The sequence below is a fragment of the Scomber scombrus genome, chromosome 11 (genome assembly GCF_963691925.1).
Source record: "Scomber scombrus chromosome 11, fScoSco1.1, whole genome shotgun sequence".
NCBI classification, from domain to species: Eukaryota; Metazoa; Chordata; class Actinopteri; order Scombriformes; family Scombridae; genus Scomber; species Scomber scombrus.
The window spans coordinates 13,836,175-13,860,078 of record NC_084980.1 but is presented as its reverse complement, the minus strand read 5'-3'; the positions used below and the strand labels follow the sequence as shown (position 1 = coordinate 13,860,078).

Below are 23,904 nucleotides of genomic sequence, written 5' to 3'. Positions count from 1 at the left end.
TCTGACCACAAACCAATACATTGTTCGGTTACTGTTCGTCCATCTTCTACTAAAGCCCCTAGGTGGCGCTTTAACTCATCCTTACTTCGAGATGAAAAATTTAAAACTCAGTTTGAAAGCAATTTTAGCGAATTTAATGTCGGCTCTGTTTCTGATCCTAGAATACTTTGGGAGGCAGTGAAGGGCTTTATAAGAAGCAACACCACCTTATATGCCTCATCACGAAATAAGGAGCGCTCGGCCAAATTGGAGGCTTTAGAATTAAAATATGCAACTCTTGATGCCACCTTGCAACATCATTTTAATGACCACGCAGCCCTACAGAAAGAAATGATTAAAAAAGAGATTAACTCTCTTCTGAAACGCCGTTCAGAATTCCTCATGCACAAAACGAGGCAAACTTACTATTTTAACTCCTCTAAACCCAGTCATCTCCTAGCAATGAAGCTTCGAAAGGATGAGCACTTTGCTGATATTTTTTGCATTAAAGATAAAGATGGCATTATACAATCTGACCCAAAAAAAGTAAATGCTTCTCTTGCCTCCTTTTATCAGGAGCTGTATAGTTCGGAAAATCATTTTGATAAACATGCCTGCAATAATTTCTTAAATGACATTAAATTATCTCGCCTTAGCGAAGATGACTCTGTAAAACTAGATGCCTCTGTTACTTTACAGGAGTGTGAAGCAGCCGTCAGAGACATGCGTAAAGGTAGATCACCAGGGCCGGACGTAATCCCACCTGAATTTTATCTTACTTTCTGGCCTTGATTGGTCCACTGCTAGTGGACATGATCCAATATTCAATAGAAGTGGGTTCATTTTCGAGAGATGTTAATTCGGCTTTAATCTCACTCCTTCTTAAAAAGGGAAAGGATCCGGTCGAGTGCTCCAGTTACAGGCCTCTTTCACTTTTAAATGCAGATTTAAAGGTTTTTGCCAAATTACTGGCCCGGCGGCTTCAAGGCCATATGACAGAGTTGGTTCACAGTGACCAAACAGGGTTTATAAAGTCTAGATTGGCAACGGATAACGTTAGACGATTATTGCATGTTATAGATGGTGTTCAAACCTTGAGTTCCCCTGCTGCTGTTCTTTCACTAGATGCGATGAAGGCCTTCGACCGCCTCGAGTGGCCCTTTCTATGGTCAGTGCTTGAGTTTATGGGATTTGGCATGCCGTTCATTAATATGATTAAGGTGCTGTATAAAAACCCAACAGCCGTGGTGCTTTCAGGCAAAACTAGCTCTCCTCCCTTTGCTATATCGAGAGGATCGAGGCAGGGCTGTCCTCTCAGCCCTCTGTTATTCGCCCTTTCTCTTGAACCACTGGCACAGGCCATCCGTATATCTCCCACAATTTCTCCAATTACCATTAGAGGAACACACCATCACATTTCGCTTTATGCTGATGACGTTTTATTGTATTTAAACAACCCAGTGCAATGTATCCCACATGTTTTGTCAACCTTTGAAGATTATGGCAAGCTTTCCGGTTTTAAAATAAATTGGCAGAAATCAGCCTTGCTCCCTTTGAATCAGGCCATGTGTAATGTTCCTATCCCTGCATCCATTCCAGTTTCTAAAAACTTTATTTATCTGGGGATTGATATCTACTCTTCTGTACAGACAATAGCTAAAAACAATTTTGGTAATACACTTAATAAAATCATTGCAGATCTGGACAGGTGGTCTAACCTGCCAAATTCACTCCGTAGCAGGGTAGCTATAATTAAAATGAATATTCTGCCCAGAGTCAATTTTGTGAGCTCAATGCTCCCCCTTCCTCCGCCCCCTCAATATTGGTGCAAATTACAATCAGCTATAACGAAATTTATTTGGCGTGGTAAACGACCCCGCATTAATCTCACCACAATGCAGCGAGAAAGACAAGCTGGCGGTTTGTCTCTCCCAAACTTTAAAATGTATAAGTGGGCCTTTACACTTCGACCTTTATTAACTTGGTTTCAACCTAATGCTCAGGTATCATGGCGTGCCCTAGAGGAGCAGATACTAGCCCCATATTCGTTTGCTAGCTTTTTTGCATTCTAACATCTCAGTCCACCAATGTCGTTTAAGATTTGGTTCCATGATTTCATATTTATTACTTGTATGGAGGAGGGTGGAGAAGTTAGTTGGTTGTTCTTCTGGATGGGACCCACATTCTCCAATATTTAATAATGATAGATTGTTGATCGGAGGTCAACACATTTGTTTTCCTGACTGGGAAAGAAAAAACATTTGTACACTTAACGATATCTTTGGGGAAAAGGGGTCACTTACCTTTCAGGACATTTGTATTAAATATGGTATAACGCGTACCTCCTTTTTCTTTTATTTGCAACTGAGATCTACCTTAAAAAACAATGGTATTTCATTACAGAGCCCTCTTGTAACACACCCAATCCGCAAATTGTTTGACTCTGCTAGAAATACAAGTGGTTTTGTTTCAAGACTTTATTGGTTCGTGTTGCGACACTCTTACAGACCTCTGGCATTAGATAAAACATGGAGGAAAGATATCCCAAATTTGAAAGCTACATTTAATTGGGATAGAGTATGGGTTAATGTAAGTTTAGCATCCAGAAATCCTGACCATCAACAAATACACTATAATTATATACATAGAGTATACTTTACTCCTAGGAAGCTTCATTTGATGAAAGTTATAAATGATCCTACATGTACGTTATGTTCTTCCAAAGTGATCGGCAGTTATTTTCACATGTTCTGGGAGTGCACACCAGTGGCGGAATTTTGGAAAATGGTTGCCTTGAATCTGTCCCAGTTGTTCAAGATCAGGCTGCCTTGTTTGCCTGCCACACTAATTTTAAATGACTTGTCAGGGCTGGGTCTGACACTGGACGAGAGGAGAGCTTTGCTGGCGGGAATCACAGCTGCAAAAAAACTAATTGCCACACGCTGGAAACCTCCTCACTCACTTTCCTTCCGAGCGTGGATTTTAACGTACCTGGACATTGTCTATTTAGAGTTGTCAACAGCTCGAGTACACGGAGCCAAAGAATCCGCAATAGAGGCTTGGAACTCGCTCCTAACTGTCCTCCGTGCGCTTCAACTGTAGTGTGTGATTAAGGCTATTGGAATCTGGATCCAGGGGGTGGGTGGTTTGTGTTTGGGGTAGTCATTTTATTTATGTATTTTGTTGTTTTTTCTTTGACCTTATTACATGCACATGTAATTTATTATTATTTTATTTTATTTTTATTTTTATTTTAGTTTTATTGTTCACTTTCATGTATCTATACAGTACGTTTATAAGTATGGGTATATATGAATACATGGCTCATGATTTATTGTTGTATTATTGACTTGTACCTGTAAGTTTTTCAATATAAAAAAGAAAATAAAAAGTTGATCACAAAAAAAAAAAAAGGAACTTCTATAACATGATGTTCTCTCAAGATGACAGAGTTGTTTTTTACTGGCAGACAACAGTATCATTATTGTCAGAAGTGCACTGCTGCGTGTATGTGTGTGTTCCTGAATGTCTGCAATGCTGATCTGCATGTATAAACAAGATTTGGCTGCACGCAGCAGCCACACAGTTATGGATTGGTTTACGCTGTACTTCGTTCTCCTGTTGGGGTTTCTGCTTCGATTTGATGGTGAGTGAAACATTAACAGATATAATATTGAATAGTCTTATAAAGTTGAGTCATAGAATTACATTTTTTCCCATAATTATCTCATAATACCAAAACAAAATGGTTTTAACTAATATTTAAGATACAAATGTTAAAATTGTTTCAAATTTTAGTATGTATAGGTAAGGTTTAGCATTTATTTAACTATTAAGCTTTATTTTTATTGCTAGTTGACCGGTTTGTAAAAGTCAAACTGATTATCAAATATAACCAATATTAAGATAGTTCCTAAAATTAAATGACATAACTTGGTTGGATTTTTTTTTTTTTTTAAAGGTAACTATTAAAATTTCAAAAGCGTAGGGCTCCTGTCAATAAAAATAAAAGCCCCTATTGGATTAGGTTAATATTCCGTGAGTGCTTAAGTAACATTTTTATTTCCAACTAAATCACGGACTTGTTTTTATTGGTGATTAATAGTTGCAATTATTGGTAACATACTGTTATCATATTTCATGTTGGTTAGAGGTTATTCATCTTCATCATCAGTGCTAATTGTTCTAAGCTTGTTAAGAAAATGTCCACCTAAAATTAGGCTTGGGAAGAGCCAAGGTATTAAAGTATACCAGGATATTTAGAAACCCTGAAGGTATGATTTTCAATAGCGTCAAAAATGCAGATGCTCCTCTTGACAATTTTGTATTTGCAAAATCATCCATTCTTTTTGAATGGATAAAGCAAGGGTGTAACAGGCTCCTACACGGAGTGTTGCATTAAGAGTTGTTTGTAGCCTTAATGTTGCTGGGCTTGGGATTGTCTTAAAGTGTGTTGATTGTGACTGTTTTAGAGTCAGTCAGCTTTGAAAGTGTTAACCTGCAGGACTCTCAGAAGGTTGGCCTAACATGTTTTTCTGCCAAGTAGGAAATAAATAGTTGACGAGTGATAACGAGTTGATAGTGTCTTAAAATGTCTCTACCGCAGAAACATAATGTCATGCTGCCAAATGCCACCTTTACAAGTGAAAAAGTTCCCAAAGATAAAGAGGCAGTCCTATACGACGCCGTATTAGGGCCATATATGTAAAAAAAAAAAAAAAAAAAAAAAAAACTCGGGGAAAAAAGGTGTTATTCTGCCAAGCAATCACCTCACTTAGAGTTGCTCGTGCAGTATGCTGCCATAGAAGAACTGATCTAATTCTAACTTTTCAGCTGGGTTTAACAATAAGGAGATACTTGTGTAACTGCGCGTTATACTTCAATAGTTTATAAAATAAAAACACCGAGGCTCCGCTGCTTGAACAGGACGGCCACACATTTATTACTTCACTTTTCTGATCACACGTCAATTGCTGCACATCCATACACACTCACTTCCGTTCTACTCCTTCAAATTTATGAGAAATGAACTCATATATTCTCTGACATTGTATGGGTTTTTCTCCAAAACAGACCCAATTTCTTGCAATGTCTTTTCAAGTCCGGATGCTATGATATGATATGGTGATTCTGGGCTAAGATAACAAACGCATGGTTAGAGTCAATTTATGTTTATTCCGGTTGAGCATTCACACAGTGAAGATGTTATTTTATATTGAAGGAGTATAAGTGAGTGGATGTGCAGCAATTTGTGAAGTATGATCAGAAAAAAAGTAATACGTGTGACCGTCCTGTTCAAGCAGCGTAGCCTCCGTGTTTTTATTTTATAACCTTAAGTATGAGTGTCTATAACGCTCGGTTACACAAGTATCTCCTTATTGTTAAACCCAACTGAAATGTGCAATTAGATCAGTTCTTCCATGGCAGAATATTGCATGAGCGACTTGCCTCCAGTGTTGCAAAGTGAGGTGATCGCTTGGCAGTTTTTTTTCTCGCAAAATTGCGAGTTTAATTTCAGAAATGTTTTTCTCGAGGTCAGTATTTATTTATTTTTTTACATATATGGCCCTAATACGCCGTCGTAGTCCTATAAATGCTAATGGAGAAAATAATCAAAAATGTCAGTTATTCCCCCATTAACTAGATTGAATGAACATCATTTTTAATGTGCGTCTCTAAATCTTACACTGAATATTACAATAATGAAATGTTGTCCAAACAGAGGTCACGCCTTGAAAAAAGTATTTAACTTTTGTGATTTTCTGTCAATATTCAGCTGTTCCAAATAGGTCACTGACAAATCCACCTTACACTTTGAAATAAGTCAAAGGCTCATCTAAGCAGCAACCTCCAGCGTTGAAAAACGAAGCCAACCCAGAAAAACCAAAAACTACATTTCCTCGAATGATCACTTGAGTCTGGCTCCGAAAGCGAGTCAATCCTTATAGACCCCATGTTAAAATGCCCCACTTTACAGCAGAGATAAACATGATTACTACATTGGTTAGGCAGCCTGACCATGGCGTATCCCCAGAACCACAGAGTTGAGGTGTATCGGTAGCCATCACTATTTCAATATGTTTTCAGTTTATGAAACTAAACTGTAACATTTTGGTCCCCTAAAAAAGTCTTCAGCATTTGATTATCCTAAAACACAACTTTTAAGATGTTGAATGTTCTTTTTTTGTTTGTTTTAATGATTTTAAACATGTTTTTCGCTGGCAAAAATTAACTTAACATGTTTGGTTTTTATCTATGGGCTCTTTAATGCTGTCTTTCCCAAATTGATCTTACATCACGTTTCTTTCTCTTTTCAATTTTGTAGCTCAAACATCGCCTCCTAGTCCAACAGGTAATAGCCACTACACCACCACATTCAGTATTAACCCTGCTCTCACCCTTCCCATGCAGTATATTCACCCCCAGCCTCATCACCTCAATAATAAACTCCAATTATCTAACAAAGTGTTTCATTACAACTGCAATATCTCACAGAACTCTCTCACCACTGCTGCCACAATATCTACATTAACTTCTGTAACACAAGATGTGTTATTAGTAGTTTCACCAGAGTAACTTTGTAATAATATGCTGCAGTAACAGTTACAAATCAATGCAATGTTGATCTTTCAGTTTAATGACTACAACTTTCTATTTATGCTCCAGACTGTACAGGTCCACCAGTGCTGTGCTGCGCTGGTCAAAACAACAGCTGTCACAGGGGGTGTTACTGTGATGAGGCCTGCCTCACATTAGAAGACTGCTGTTCTGACTACAGGACAGCCTGCACACAACGTAAGTAAAGCTGAATATGAAAGGTACACACGTTCGAACATTCAGTGTATGCCAGTGTATGGCATAATATTGAGATAGACTTTTGAGTTTGACATAGATTGGGGAGCAAATGGACTGCTGAACTATACTATTTGTTGAATAAAATTGCGCTATACGAGGATAGGTTTGATTTTTGGGATATGAAATGACCTATAACCAGATATGAGATTTTGGTTATATTGATATTGCCCGGCTCTAATTGGCAAAATTATCACAACTTTGTCATCCACAGTGTCTTCAACAACAGCATCCGACAATATTACATTTTCACAACTGAATATGAGCACAACCCAAGCATCAACAACAGCTCCCAGTACAACAAACAGCAGTACTGCTTATACACATGCAGATATCAACAAAACTTCATCAATAGTATCTGTGACTGCAACACCCAGTACAAGCAGTAACACATCTACATCACCAGATATAAGCACTACATCATCACCTGTAGTCTCTTCTTCTGCAACACCCGGCACAACAAGCAGCAGTACCACCTCCACATCCTGGCTCCATGTTTCAACGACCACAGGTCAGTAGTTGAGATTGTCTACACTAAAGTTATTTCAAAAATTCACAACTGCCATCATGAATAGAGTGCATTTATTCTTGCTAAAAATGTTGTGCTAATGTTTGACAACACTGTGAAACAAAATTGTTAATTGTGCATTGTTCGGATCTGTGTCTGTGAGTAAATGGGGGAATTTCCCTTTAGTGGTTCGGAGACGTGTGACTTCCTCTTACTGCCACACCTCTTTTGACTCACTCAAAACAAACCCTCAGTCTTTTGACAGTTTCCTTGTACTTGTTTGTTTAAGGAACAACAGCAGAAACCAGTACAACTCTGGGTACAACTAGTGCCACATCTTTACCGGAAGATGGCAGCACAGTTTCCAACAAAATAACAGTTACCAGCTGTGACAAAGGTATCAGTTACATGGACATCTTCAGTGTTGTATTTTGTCATGCAAGCTGTTAACTACATTCCTATTTGCGCTTTTCTTTTTTCAGATGGTCAAATAATTACTCTTCACCTAAAGGCTTCTATTTTATCCCATATTAAGGAAAATGAAGATTTGATTTTAAAGGCTTTATCTGATGTAAGTGCATACAACCTTTGCCCAATATGCTTCATTCAGTTACATTATAACAAAAAACAACTTACTTACACCTGTAGCTTGTATAATGAAGTGAATGTCTTCTCTCTTACAGTTTCTATCCCAAGCCCATCTCCCACAGAACTGTAAGGGCTGTACCTTGACCATCAGAAACAACAAACCCACCTGAGTAAGGATACATGTTTCCACTGATGGAAACATCAGTTTTACTACTGCTATACTGTGACAACACACTGCACAACTCTCAGAAACAAAGTTTAATCATGTGGGCCATGGCAGCTCTGGGTTCATGTATAAAGTGAAATTTATTTCTCATGTGTAACAAGCTGCTGTCTATTCGCAGAGCAGCAGAACTTGTCACCTGATGCTCTGCTCACCTTACATCTACAGACTTGAACAATTAAATTAGAAAGAGGGGAACGGAAAGGACCTAGAAATTAACAATACAACTGTTATGCTTGGAGACATACACTGCACAGTGGGATTTCACTGAGTCCATTTTAAGGAAGTTGGAATTTCATGCATTTGTCTTCAGTTTTTATGAACGTTACTGTTGCTGTGTGCAGTACAGTACAGGCTGAGTAAGCAATTTGGATGGGCAACTCAAACCACAACAACAGAAGGCTGTTAGTCAACATAATAAGGCACATCAACCTTAAGACATACTGCAACAGGGTACTTTTAAACTTGTGTTTTGCTCACATTGTGGACATGTATTACTAATTGATGAGACTGTCTGTCCTAAATGGCTAGTACGATTGGGCCAATGTAAAAGTTTTCATTAAGCCAAACATACAGAATTTTACCACAAAGTGTCTTACGTGACGCATCTGCTCCTGAGTCAAACATAATGAGAGCCCTATGAATGACCATGACAACTGAGTGACATTGTTTTCCAGCAAAACCAGAAACCAAACAAATCCCAACCCCATAATCTCAACACCATACCTACATGTAAGCCAAGGCTTATGGAACTAATGTAGCCACAGTGAAAGAAAATGATGATGTCATTTTCCTTCCCTGTAGCCTTAATATAGCATGTAGCTCTTCTGGAGTAGATAATAAGTTGGAAATGTTGTTGGGAAGTTTTGCTTGTGTTTTTACGGGTCTTGCTTGCACCACCACTCAACAGCCTCCATACTGGATTATTAATATTGCTGTATTAACATGTTTTGATTCATCTGTTCTATTTACTATTGAATAGTAATAGTAGTAGATCTATAAAAATGCATCATATTTAGAAACTTAATTTAACCTCCACAGTCACAAAACCTGTGTAATGAATGTGTGGGAAGTATTTCAAACCATAACTGGACGGAGAGGGATTTAATCCTGATGCAGTATATATAATAAGTTACAATTGAACTTGAAACATCTCTCTGCTGACATCCCTTACAAACTGTAGAGTGGACTTGTTGTGTACTTATTAAAGGCATTTAAAAGTGGGAATTGTGACACTCAGGTAAAGGTAGCCCCTCACTCTTTTTCCCTTCAGTGTAAGCAGCATAAACAGCTTCATGCTCAGTCAGGAAACAATTGTGAGTTTGTCTTCATTACATCCATGCAAAAATGTCTTTGTAATATCCTTTTTCATAATGAACTTCAGCTGAAGACATACACACTGGAATCATTTACCAGATCACATTAGAAATTCCACCAGCCTAAAATCATTTAAGAAATTAACTCTTCTTGTTGGATCAATTAAGTAATGCAACTGCATAACCGCTCTCATTATTATATTCTATGTGTTGGTAAATTGTGAACTTTCTTACACACCCTAGTTTTATTTGTTTTAGTTCAGCTTTTGTATGTATTTGTATTTCTTTATTCTTAAGTTTTTTGGTTGTATGTTTAACTATAGGAGGGCCACCTGACAAGCCCCGATGGGTTTTATTGGCTCCTCCTGCACATTTCTTTTTTGTTAGTTATTGTTCTACTTTACAGATCTCAACAAATCTGTGTTATGTATATATGTGTTATGTATTGGGGGTTTTTTTTGTATTGTTTTTTTTTTTTTTGTGCAAATAAACTAAACTACAGTAAAACTAAAACACTGGCATGAAGCTATTAAAAATCAGAAACCACCAAGGAAGAAGATGCAACACTAAACAGAGTCACAGCAAATCTGATTCATTTTTTTAATTTGTTCTTGTTCTTGACATACTGTCATCTTCTATCATCATGATGTATGGTATGTTATTACATGTTAGTAATAGGAACAACACTGGTTTCATATAATGAGCCAAGATAAAAAAAAACAAAGTATTTTGGTATTGATTGTTGATAGGATACTTTGCTCGGTTTATGATACTATTAGAAGTACTCAATAGGGTCCTGGTGACTCTTGGATTGTTGCATATCACTCAGCTCCAGGCCTCCTCCATTACATGGGAGTTTTTTGTAAACACGCAGGTGAACGTGATCCTCTCCTCCCACATGCACCTACAAGAAAGTAAAAGCAAAGTTTCATGAAATCCTTGAGTCTGCATTCATTGATTTTTTTCCTAGGGGGCAGCAGAAACAAGCTGTTTGCAAAACGGTTACTTATTTTCAAAACGAGTCAACGCACAGAAACATTAGCATTCATTTCTAGGTGAGGTTCAAAGTGAGCCACGCCGGTATTAAATGTGACGTCAACAGACTGCCGGCCACTGATTGGTCAGAAGAGTTGTCACTGGAACAGTCATGAAACGTCCCACATAAGAATCAAACCCGGCATTTTTAAATACGGGCAACAGTGTTACAGCTATACGGCTCAGTTGTCTTGCTTTGTGTGTGAAAAAAGCCACATACAGCAGCAAGTACACCACTGCCTCAATGTCCTCCATTGTTTATGTGTCGCCTATAAAACGAAGTCACGGCAGTTTCACGGAGCCGTGCTGTGACAACCCCGCCCACGTTGAGTAGGTACTTTTTTGTAATGGAAAAGGTCTGTTCTGGAACCGTACCGAGTCGAGGCAAGCCGAGTCGAGTCGTGCTAGAACTGTGTAGTGGAAAAGCGCCATAAGCTGCTGCATGCTAAATATATGGTGCTTTTCAACTATACAGTTCTAGCACTACTCAGCTCGACTCTACTCGGGGGTTTTTATGCCTTTCCATTAGGGATAGTACCTGGTACCTGGTACTTTTTTAGTACCTGCTCTGGCAAGGTTCCAAGCGAGCCGAGCCGATACTAAAATGTGACGTCAGCAGACTGCCGGCCGCTGATTGGTCAGAGAGTCATCACTGGAAGAGTCATGAGCCGTCCGACACAAGAATCAAACCCGCCATTTTTAAATACCGGCAACAGCGTTAGAGCGATTCGGCTCTCTTGTCTTGCTTTGTGTGGGACAAAAGGCACAGGCAGAGCAGAGAGTACACCATCGCCTCCATGTCCTCCATTGTTTATGTCAAACAAAGTCATGGCAGTTTCTCGCAGCCGTGCTATGATGACCCCACCCACGTTGAGTAGGTACTATGAAGTAATGGAATAGGTCGTTCCTGGTAACAAGTCGAGTCGAGCCGAGTAGTGCTAGAACTGTATAGTGGAAAAGCGCCATTAGTCTGCTATTCAGTGCAGGAGGCGTCATGGATTTCTGCAAACAGCCTTCTGCAGCTAGAAATGTCTGAGCACAGTGACACTTACCCAAAACAGTAAAGTTAAAGTAAAATCTTACTTGATCATGTTGCTAAATAGAGAATAAGTTATTACTATTCATCAATCTGGTTTGCATGGGGTCTCCAAAGTCCTAAAAGGCACTTATTTTTTGCTCTTGTGCGCACAAGATGAATATAATATCTTGCGGGGTCTGTAAGCTTAATGTGCAATTATTTGTAGCCATGTCAATTTTGATTACCTTTATGAAGTAGTTGGTCCCAGACACAACCTGACTCCTGTAACTCTTGGCGATGAAGACATCATAGGACTTTCCTGCTCTCTGATCTGCGTAGGGCTTCATCTGAGTTACAATAAGATTAAGCAACATCAGAATGAATCACAGGCCTTGTTAACTTTGTGTGGAAACTAAACCCATTTCAGGGGGAGTAAAAGTCTGATTAAAAAAAATATATATATATATATTTCAGTTTACTTTATTCTACTTACACCTTCACAGATCTTTTGAATTTCTTCATCAGCAGCTACTGTATGCCCGGGCCCTCCAGTCATCATTTTGACAGCTTTCAGTGGTAAAAATGTGTGGCAAGACTGAACAAAACCAACTGCGTCTGGTCTAGCGAAGTGTTCAAGACAAGTTCAGTCAATGAATCATATGATTATGGAGTGTACCATCAGCATGGGGGAAGGATACTTCATTAAATTATATCAGAAACTGGCTAAAACCAAATAAAGTCTGAGTTGAAAATGACTATAAAAATGTTTTGTTTTGTTTTTTCTAGCGTAAGCCATTTAACAGATGGTTAAAAAAAATATGTATTTCAATATTTTTCTTTGATCTCCCTCTCTACAGACAATGTGGGTTAGTCTGAGGCGTAGGTGGGTTTGGATGTGACAGCTGACCATGATAGTCAGCACACTGGGAAGTGACGAATTTTGGTACAAGAAACTGGTAGGCTGACAGATGTTATGAACTTTTTGCTTCAAGTTGACTCATGACATGACTCAAGAGCCCTGCTTCTTCTTCTTCCTTGTATTTCCTCTTTTAACTGTTATTTCTGCTGTATAGCAGGTTGGCAAATCTACAGTTCCCAAAAATAAAGATTTAACCAGAGACCATTCAAATTTACTTGAACTAAAAGTAGGGATGCACTGAAAATTCGGCCACCGAAAATCTTCAGCCGAAAATGGCCCAAAAGCGCATTTTCGGTTTTCGGCCGAAATACTTTTATCACCGAAACAACACGGCCGAAACAGCTAACTAAAGAGATCAGCTCCTCTGATGCATCTGTAGCAGACGTTATTCCTTTAATTGCAGCACTAAAGTGTAGTACACTCTTAGAGTCTGTGAGCAAACGTTTCACTGAGATCTATTTGGATACTCTGCACTTCATCGCGACTGTACTTGATCCGCGTTATAAAGATCATTACGTGGATGTGGGATTAAAGCAGCGCGCACGAGAAATGATCCAGGCCGCGATGGATGCGGAGAACCCGCTTAGAGACGGAGAAGCGCACAGCACAGTAGAATGTGTGTGTGTATGTGTGATTATAAATGCAGCGCGTGCGAGAGTAAAGCATGCTTATAGCTCTGTGTTGCTGCTTATTAGACCGTCACCGATCGCAACCCTCCACCAAGTGTAACACTAAGTGTTATTTTTAACTTGAATTAATTTTATATTGTGCATTGTTGTAATGTCATTGCTAAATAAATATTTTCATACTTTTGTAATTGATTTATTCTTTGAATTGCAATGCCTTGGTTTTAGTGAGGTTAGTACACAGTCATAGCCATAAATGCAATGGTACTAATAATTGGCATAATAATTTCTTTCGGTGTTTCGGTTTTCGGCCTTGGTTTCCTCATTTTCGGTTTTCGGTTTCGGCCAAGAATTTTCATTTCGGTGCATCCCTAACTAAAAGCACTCATTTTAGCAGTGGTGTTGTTCAGCATCAAAGTCAGACAGGTCATCTTAGAAATTCACTTTTGTACTTAAATGTCATTGTTGTGGAACACAACTATGAAACCTTATATTAAAGCAACTACAAGGACAGGGAACTAACCAATGGCCCAGAGCCAGTAAAAGTTAACTGTCAATCAGAGTCATGGGTCACAGTTTAGAACAAGGGGTTTGTTTCATGACGTTAAATTTAAAGTACGGCTTTGCTATCAGCTTTCTAACTCATTTTTAAAAAGAAAAGAAAAGAAAGAAAGAGCTTGAGTGAGCAAGAGAGAAAAAGAGAGAGAGTGCAGCCGTGGTCAAGCAAGGAGAGCAAGCAACGGTTAAGAGAACAAAGCAGTAAATGAGACAAATAAACATTAATTTCTTATTGTTTTACGGCAGTCACATTCTGAAGCACAATTACATAACCATCAAACACTTAACTGATGATTTATTTTGGAAACAGATGTTCTCAGTTTGTTTCATTTTCCTCTTCTGCATTTCTCCTTTTCATTCATTCATTACAGTTCAACTCCATGTATGGGGGTTACTTGCAGGAGCAGACAGGAGGAGGTTGGAGTGAACACATGCACACTCACATGTTCCATTATTTTCTCTCTCTCTCACTGTTCTATCTTAACGAGCACATTTCTGCAAATCTCTCAGCATTGTCTCAATTTTTGAAGACTTTATTATCAAGGTCTTCCACACTCACTGAGATATTATTATTATAAATTCTCCTCTCTTCTCACCATGTATCACAGGCTCTCTGTCTTTAAAGAAAACATGGATAAAACTACATTAATACACCATTCATTTACTGATCCAATATGGAAAGGGAACTGTTGTATGTACTATGTATACAGTTAATAAATCACCAAAATTGTGTAAAAATTAGTTATTTTCATTCTTTGTCTACCAGGCCATGAAAATATACAAGGGGCTAATTATAATTGCCGGTCAGATTCCACGTGAAATCAGATAAAACAATGTACAGCATGTACACTGAAAGAGTCCCTGTTTAGTCCATGGAGGTACAGGTCACAGTGGACATTACTGTAATACAAATGGCTTAAAAAGTAACATTTTATGTTGGCCTTGCTATCAAGCTATGCTGTTGGCTTCTCATTTATGAGGATATAATATTACTAGGGAATGTTGATAACTTTAGCTTTCTCAACAAAATGACTAATACTAAGCAACCAAATCTGTTAGTTGTAGGCTTATATGTAGCCCATGTGTATGAGCAGTACTAAACCAAAGTTGACTTTCTTTCACCATTGTCATATTACAATTATTAATTTTAAATAGCCACAAAAATATACATTACCTTATCTCTACGCGTCCTGCAAACTGCTGAGTTTAACAAAGAAAAATAGCATTAAAAATAAGTTTGACATTTCTTTCACCCACTTCCAAACAATTGCATGAACTAGCCAAATCAAAATTGCGGTGGTGCTCATCAGTGGCGTGCAGAGACTTTTTGAAGGGCAGGGGTAAAAAGAAAAAAAAGGGCACATACAGCGCGTTCTCGCCACTGAAGAGGGCACTTGAGCGCACGTTTTTGCCACCCAAGAGGGCAGTTTAGTGTGTTTTGCCAACCAGGAGGGCACCTTAGCACGCGTTTTGGCTCCCAATAGGGCACTTTAGTACGCGTTTTGGCTCCCAAGAGGGCACTTTAGTGCAGGTGTTTGCCACCTAAGGGTGCAGTTTTGTGTGTTTTGCCAACCAGGAGGGCACCTTAGCACGCGTTTTGGCTCCCAATAGGGCACTTTGCACGCGTTTTGGCTCCCAAGAGGGCACTTTAGTGCACGTGTTTGCCACCTAAGGGTGCAGTTTTGTGTGTTTTGCCAACCAGGAGGGCACCTTAGCACGCGTTTTGGCTCCCAAGTGGGCACTTTAGCGCTCGTTTTTCAACAATTGTAGCCTACAGGCGCTTTCTCACACATCAACAAGTGACTGAATTAAAAAATACAAAAATTGAGAAAATCTTAATTATACATAGGCCAGAGGTGCCTGTGTAGACAGCAGCATTAACACACTACAGCTTCATATTCCAAACAAAATTAATAACCTCTATAGGAACTGTTGTGGTCTGAGCTATTCTACTTGCTAAATCTTTCTCTATGTGTGAGCTCAGTCCACGTGTTCGTTTTGATGAAAAAATAGGAGAAGAATATTCCGTCTCAACACGCTATTTATTTAACAGTAAATGTATAAAGCATATACAGAGCTCCGGGTCAATTTACTCTCCCTAACATTCAACAGCGTTTCTGTCAGCGTTCGTAAATTTCTGACTCCTATCTCTTTCCCTGACCCTCTTAAATACAAAAACAGAATGCAAATTGAAATGTGAGTTGTGCCGTCTCCCGCTGGGCCGTAGGTCTGGCTTCATCCTTCATCTTCTGACTCCAGGATCTGTGACCTCCCTGTGAAAATCCCTTACAGGTGTGGTAAGGTGTGATTCCCGTGTTGACCCCTACAGAATCTCCAGAAATTCTGCGGGGGGTCTTTCAAGGGTTCGTTCCCATTGTCCAAAAAAAGGTTAAAAGTTACCCATACAAACGAATCCATATGTTTTCTGACCCTGTCCAGCTGATCAACAGATGGAGGCTCAGGACTATGTTAATACAGTCACCCCCTTCCAATCACACCTCCGTGTGATACTGGTTCCCATGCTTTTCACATGTCTTGGGTGTATTCCTCTCCTTATGACACACATCATGTTTTCACTGTTATACATTGTACCACATTTAACCATTGAAACAAACAATACAGTACTATATCACATTATCTGATATTTTAGCATTTGACAAGTTATAGCATATATCTACAGAACACACAGACAACCATGTGGAGACACACAGAAACCACATATGGATACACGGTTAGCGGGCGTGGCGTAAAATTTAACTAGTCTTACCATATTGGGGTAGCATGGTGCTGGCATGGTCCTTTAATTTGTTTGCTGACAAAGCTCCTCGTCTCCTCTCTCCATCGCTGCTGTGGTTGGCAAACGTTAACAGGGATAACAACAACAACAAATAAGCTAACGTTTGCTAACTCTCTAATTCATTTAAATTATATAAACTTTCTACTGTTTACTGTGAGGCCAGAGTGAAATACGTTTGCTTGACAATTCACATTCGAGTTTATTTACCAAAAACAGACAATTCGCAGTTTCGCGGTGGTGTTACAATAACCGCATGTGATAGGACACTTCATATTTTGACCACAGCACCTGTCGTGTTTCCAGGTGGACTCGACATGAGTTTCTCGGGTGCAGTCACACTCTTTGACCACAAAGGCTTAGCAACATTAACAAGCAGTTACACGCCAGAGGGGCACTGTTTCACACTGAAACCACTGAAAACCTGGGAAAAGATGACTAACGGTGCGACAAAGACATTTATTGAATCTTTTCATTAAAATTAGAGTAATAAATACTTTTTGAATAATAAGGGACTCTTGGCTTGGAATAATAATCTTGTTAAGACTAATTTGAGGGTGTTGTGTCTTTTTTTTCTCCAAAAAATATTTTTATAGCCTATATGAATATAAGTAGAAAGTTGGGAGTGAATTTTAGCAAAACTTGTGTGCAAAAAAACCTAGTGCTGCTTAACAGTTTTGCTATATGTTAGACAAGAAGTCCTCAAAGTGCTCAGAATAATGGAAAAGTTGAACATCTAGAGTTCTGTGACAACTGAGCATACACCAACTGTTGATTAAGTCTGTATGATGTGGTTGAAAGCTCCAAAGCAAGTGAGTAAGTGGAACTTGAGTTGAGATTTTTATGTCAACAGTCCCCACTCAGTGATTTGTCCCATCTCATCTTGCATGAATTGGCAGTGTGATCTAAATGGGAATGCACATAAAGCAAGTAATTTATAGTTATTTGTTCACTTTTAAACAAAGACTTTTAGTTAAACAGCAATAGTTTAACAGTCTAACACACCCCATCCATTATCCATTAACTAGACTAAAATATTAGTTTTAAATAAAAATTAAAAAGTTAAAAGTATTTGCCGTTTGCATTGACTGACAGCAGTCAATCAACAACTGTTAAAAAGTGTGTTTTTATTTTTTCTCTTGTTAAAATAGCCTCTAATGGACAGCTCTAGCTTCCGGGCATTTGCATTTGTGATGGGGGTATGAGTACAGGCCTGTGTGTGTGTATGTGTTTCAAGTACCATCAGCCTGGCAGTATAATGTTGATTTTCTTTTTAATTTGTTTTGGGGGTTTTTGTGCTTATTTTCTTTGGTATTGATTTTGTTGGTGGTTTGCTTATTTATTTGCTGATGATATTGTGGTGATGAGACAGTTTGCAGGTTTTGGGAACTTCCTGAGGAAAAATAAACTTACCTATTCCTTATACCACACTAACAAAAAAACCTACACTCAGTGTGTTTAGAAAATATTGAGATTCTCAGTATTGCCCTTATTTTCAGTCTGAGAATACATAAAGAATTATTAAAAATGTTGCTGGCACTTGGTTATAACTTGTGTTTGAATGCTTGCACCTGGGAGATTTACTACTTAGAAAAACTTCCTTGTAATAAATATGCAGCGTGGTTACATTTTTGTAGCGATCCAGTCAATGGAGTTATAAGCGTACAAACAACAGCGTTCCTTGCTTAGACTGCCAGTGTATCTCGGGTATCTCCATGGAACAGAAAAAAAATTCTTCACAGAAATAAAAATGTATCATCAATCACTCTTGTCAGAAGTGTGGATAAACAATATAAACTGGAACACTTTTACCTATGGACCTCCACATCAGTTTTCTGACCCTGGTGTGTTCTTAAATCTATGAATAAAAATGACAAATATATTTTTATCTTTAAACAGGTATTTGCCTTTTGGCTTCAGTTCTCTGATACAAATCTACTGATAAACCTCAAATTGGAACATGCAAGTATGGCTTCTTCCTGGTGTTGTGTAACTGATTTGACTGTCATGTATTTTGTGTTTACAAGATAATCTGTTACAACTTGTATGGACATGAATAACTTGTAACTGGTAATTAAGTTTTCAAATTCTATGAAAATGGGCAAACATCAGATGTTGTGGCTTGAGAATTTTCCCTTTTAATGGGATTCATATTGGCAGTAACAGTACTACATCTAAACCAGTAGATGGCAGCACAACCACAGTATCCACAGTCTGCTCCCACAGCACCCAGCACAACAAAAAGCATTGACAATACAAACTATCTTCTGCTACAGGGAGATAATCAGGATTTTATCCCTAGGCTTTTTCAAAAACTCATATTTGATATAACACATATATTCTTGTAAATCAAAGTTTACTCCAAAACAAAATCCAATGGTTAAAAATAATCCTCAGTAGTGATGTTAATGCCACCCTTGTTCACGCTCAATAACACTCAGGCTTTTGACAGTTTCCTTCAGTAAACACTCTTGGATACTGTTAGTTTCATATGTTCACCAGCAGGTGGCAGCATATCCACAGTTTCCGACCAAAGTTCAGACTCTGGGACCATCATCATCACAGAGGAAGGCACAGTCAATGAAGCAGCAGTTGTTGTTTTCTTCTTTAGACTCCCAAATAGTGATTCTTCACTTAAAAGTCTGTTTTATTATGAAGATGCAATATCAGATGCTTTAATGCACCAATCATCAAAGTAAGTATCATGAAGATCCAGTAGCCTATCACAGGGAGACAACATTACCCATCATGCACAGTGTCTTTGCTCTCACACTAAGTATCAGAAACTGTCTTTAAATTTCTGTCAGGAATGGATTAGAGCTTCACTTTACTGTCCAACATTGTTGGAAATTTGAATCAGGCGTCCACGCATGCTGCATCTGTAACAAACAGAGCAAGACAACTACAGGGAAAAAGAAACATATCTAAGAACATAATGATAATAAAACATACAGTCAAAAAGACAGGAAAATACACTGACGCTATTACTTAAAACTCCATACAGAAAAAGCACTGAAAGGTGCCACAACTGAGAAACAGTCAATCTTCAATTGACAAAGCTCTGTTGGTTTTTATACCAATTTCTTCCATATTTTATCTGGCACCATTTAACATTTTTATTTAAGTAGGGATCAAAGGTTTTTTTGTTTATTTTATTTTTTTAGCTATTCATAAACCTCCTCCCTTATGGCAGTAGCCGGTACACAGTGTATAGGACGTGGGATGTGTTAGTTATTAATTGCGGGCTTGCTTTAGAACAGCAGCAGGGATGGGTGCTGTTTTACACCTTTTACCTTCCATTCAATCTGCGTGTGTCGCACAAGTTTGGACTTCAGTTGCACACACAGGTTACCAAACCAAGCTGTAATGTCGTATCAGTGGATGTACAACACAATGGATATAGCTGTGGAAACGCACTGCATAACATCATATCAGAGCTAATTGTTTAAATGGAGAAAAGAAACTCTCAGTTATAAGCAACATAATGACTTAAAATGATATTCTTCAGTCTGAACTATCTGGTGTGAATTAATAAGCCTTTTAGGCCAGGCTCGCCCAAAACATCAAGGCAGTGTTTGTTTGGCTCGGTATGGTCTACACGTTGTGACCCCAGAACTTCAAGGCAGGAGGATGAGACAAAAATTTAATTATGAGGAGAGAAGAGGAAACAGCTCCACATGGCCTCAGGGACCGGCATAACCTCTAGGAGCGGATAGTTCAAATTAGACAAGCATTGTCAGTCTCTGAACACCTTTGACCCCGGAGATTTAATTGCGCCGAGAGCCTGAATGCAAATATGTAAATCTATGTCTTTGATGCGTTTGTGGGCCAGAATCATACTGTATACCTGCTCAGCTGCCGGGTCCGCTAATCTGAAGCGTCCTCCCCTTGTGTGGTGTGTGGTGCAAATCAGAAGCGTGTGTTCTCTTTAAGCTCCTCTCCATGATCCTGCTTGGCAATTGAAGTTAATTCTACAGGCCGAGTCTCGGGTTCACGTTTCGCCACAGCTTTGTAAACTTAGATCATATGGGGTCACTGAGAGGTTGAAGCGGACCCTGTAGCTGCGCGTCCACTCCTTTAAAGATCAGTTACAAATGTAATGGCAAAGGAATGTCGTTCAATCCTCAACTTTGACTATTGCAAAGTTTTTGCTCTAATTAGAGCTGATTTGAGAGTGGGGTGTCATATTATTTTATTCAGGAACAATGTTTGTAAGCATGTGCATTTGTCAGGATATCTTGTGTCTATTCTGTTAAAAAAATGTTGTTTAGAATATTGGTAGAAACATCAAAATATTGGCCATCTTAGAGTGAAACTTCAGACTCTCACAATTACTTTATTAATTGATCCACAATTAGGACATAAGAACATAAGGAAGTTTATTGTCACTGTAGTACCACAACAAAATTCAGTTTGGCACTCTCACATAGCAGCAAGGCACAATTAAACAATACAAATCAACATAAGACAAAAATGTATGTAAAAATATTCAAACCTAATATGAATCTAATATAAATGATTTGATCATAAACTAAGTAAAATACAGATTCTTTCAGAATTTGAGTAATCTGATTTGTTCAAACTGAATTATATTATTATAGAATGGAAAATGCAATGGCAGGTCAATACTTTCCCTCCCTCCCTCTCACACACACACACACACACACACACACGCACACACACACAAACGGTGTCCATGCTGTCCACGCCATCAGTCTGTTGAGGTATCCCTGCTTCCCTGTGGTGTGTGCATGTCGAAGGCCCCGGTGTTATTGATCCTGATTGGGCCTCACAGGAGGAGATTCCGGCCTGCCATTGACCCACACTTCTCCATGTTTCCACCCTTCTCTCAGATCATCAGAGGCAGCCGTCTCCTCCTGCCTGCCTGCCTGCCGGCCTGCTTGCGTGAGATTTCTGATTGTCAGTTGGAAAGGGGGGGAAAGGGGAAAAATGAACTTACTACAGGTTTTGCAAAATCACTAGCAGGTCTTGCCTGAGTAGTCCACACTGACGTTTTTCTGGCTTGGTGACTGTCAAAACATCCCCCATGCGTTAATTCCCTCCCTCCCTCTCTTTAGAAAGCTTGTGGCTCACAGGCTGCTCTCTTCTTCAAAGTAAAAGTTCTCTGCCATGTGGCCTGTGTTGAATTTTTGTGTTGATGGCTGCCCAGGACTTATGAACTCCTCAGAGGGGTCCTTTTGCTCTTCATCGCTGCCTATGAAGCACACAAAAAGTGTCATGGCAAGGAAGGAGTAGAACAACATGACAAACAGGATGTAAAAGTAAGCATTGTCGTAGGTTTCCCTTGAACTGGAGACAGTGTACACCGGGTTGGTGCTGGACACAGGGCTCACTGCGGTGCTGGAAACAGTCCCGTTGATTTTGTCCCTATTGATGTCGACACCAGTGTCCTCAAGAATCTGCTGGCATCTGGAGAGTAGAGAAAGCAGGAGGGTCCCGTTCATGTGTTTCATTTCAAAAACAATGGTGGATGGGACGCTGAGCAGAGAATAAAAATAAAGTGAAATTTTAAAAATGGTAGGGAAAGACACGGGGCTGAGGAAGGACTACAGATGGAAAGTGTGTGAGGCAGGCACTAGACCACTTTTGGAAAGGCACGCTGTGAGTCATCCACACACTCTTCAAGAGTCTTGATAAGGCGGTGTTTTAGAGATAAAGCCCAATCCTTTTCTTTCCTATTGAATAACACCAAACAATCATAGAGGCACAAACATGACCATCTGAATTGTAAGTCATTTTGACAATATTTCTATCAAACTTAGCAGTTATACAGGCTAAGATTACATTTCTTCGAGGATATTTTGGCTGAAAATATTTTCTCAACCTTGCAAGTCTTTTTCCTATCTGAAACCTTTCCTTTTTCAACCCTGTCCTCTTTGTGCTCTTTCCTTCACTTTCAATTTGGGGGCTTGGAAGCTGCAGAGACTCTTGGATTGTTGTCAGCTCCGGTCAAGTAGACTACTCATTTCAAAGAGTGTTGGGGTCAGAGGTTAAGTTGTCTCCAGTGTGTTGCTGCTTGACTGACACTCCACTCCAAAGCAAACCCTTTAGCTTTCTCACTCATTGTGTCTTACAAGTTGAGCACTTGTAAAAAATAAAATAAAATAAACTAATGAAAAAAAACATATATATATAATAATAATAATTTGCAGACTGCAAAAACAATAGTGAAATGGTGAAATGTGATCTTGCCTTGATCTTATCATTGGCCGTGTTGGATACATGAACTGAGCGTAAACAAACATATTTACATACAAATACAGATATGTGAAAAAATATATTTACAAAACCTCACTTTAGACATATACCATGACTGGCATGAGCAGCTGCATACCCTCCATCCTCCAGGAGGGAATGAAAAAAAAGAGAGAGTGATAAAAACTCACCGCTGATATCTATAACCTTTTGAAGAGTCTGCCAACTGGGCGAACAGTTCCTTTCTGTTTGGCAATGAGAGCCAAAAGCCTCTGAACCCTGTACAGCCATGTCAGTGACTGATGTCCCAGTGTGCCTGTGGGCTGCTGTGCTTATATAATTTACAGCAGCTCTGCTTTAGTCATTAAGGGGTGTGAAGGAGCCCCTAGGGAGCAGGAATTTGTCCAAAAGGAGTGTTTATGAAAGCGGATACATTTATGATTTAGTGCTCTAGGAGTGTGCATGAGACGCACAGCTCACAGAGAGTAGGTATTGTCACTGTCCTTATAGAAAGAAGGTAAAAAAAAAAAAAGCTGGCATGTTTAAAAAGAAAGAACATTTAATTTCCTTACATGAAGCTTCAAATAGTGTTTAAAAGCTTCCTCCACACTTCTAGTAATAAAACTGTTGAGGATAATTAGGGAAGCTTTTATTCATTTATAATTATGTTCATCTAAAATTAATTACATTAAAATATAGTCTAAAATACTGGAATTTGCTCATAAAACAGGCTCTATGTGTACTTTTGTAATAGTAGCTTATAATGTAAAATCCAACCAATTTGCAAAAATCCACAAATTTCTAGAAATCTTCCCTGGTATCCCATGAGTGAGACCCATTCAAAGTCAAAACCTGCATTTTTATATAGTTTATTATAAATAGTAAATAGTGCTGTATTGTACACAAAACTTCTTACAACAAAATCATTTTATGCCAATGTAAATGACAATTATACAAAAGAAAAAAAACATGAATAGTGAAAGTTGTGTAAGACTTAAGCTCTTTTTACAAGACATAGAATAGACAGAACACTTGAACAACACTAAATAAATAAGAAATGGAACTAGTGTTTACAAGTTCCTGGTGAAAACTAATTTAACATATGCAAAAAACAACAACAACAAAAAATTAACTGTCAAACTGAATAATGTATTCACTGGCAGAGAATTTTTTTTGGCTTAATGACATTATGACTACATTTGCTGTTTTTCATCACTTGATGAGTGCCCCTGATTGATCAATGCACACAATCCAAAATGAATGACATTAAAA

General features: G+C 38.7%; 1 protein-coding gene across 1 annotated transcript; it reads right to left on the bottom strand.

Annotated features, from left to right (window-relative positions):
• Positions 1–10,058: 10,058 nt before the first annotated feature.
• Positions 10,059–12,132, bottom strand: LOC133990782 (cystatin-B-like). Its single transcript, XM_062429186.1, has 3 exons — positions 12,013–12,132; positions 11,765–11,866; positions 10,059–10,370 (listed from the first exon to the last, which is right to left on the bottom strand). The coding sequence occupies exons 1-3, from the start codon at positions 12,076–12,078 to the stop codon at positions 10,242–10,244; spliced, it is 297 nt and encodes a 98-aa protein (XP_062285170.1). The 5' UTR covers positions 12,079–12,132; the 3' UTR covers positions 10,059–10,241.
• Between the last annotated feature and the right edge of the window lie 11,772 nt (positions 12,133–23,904).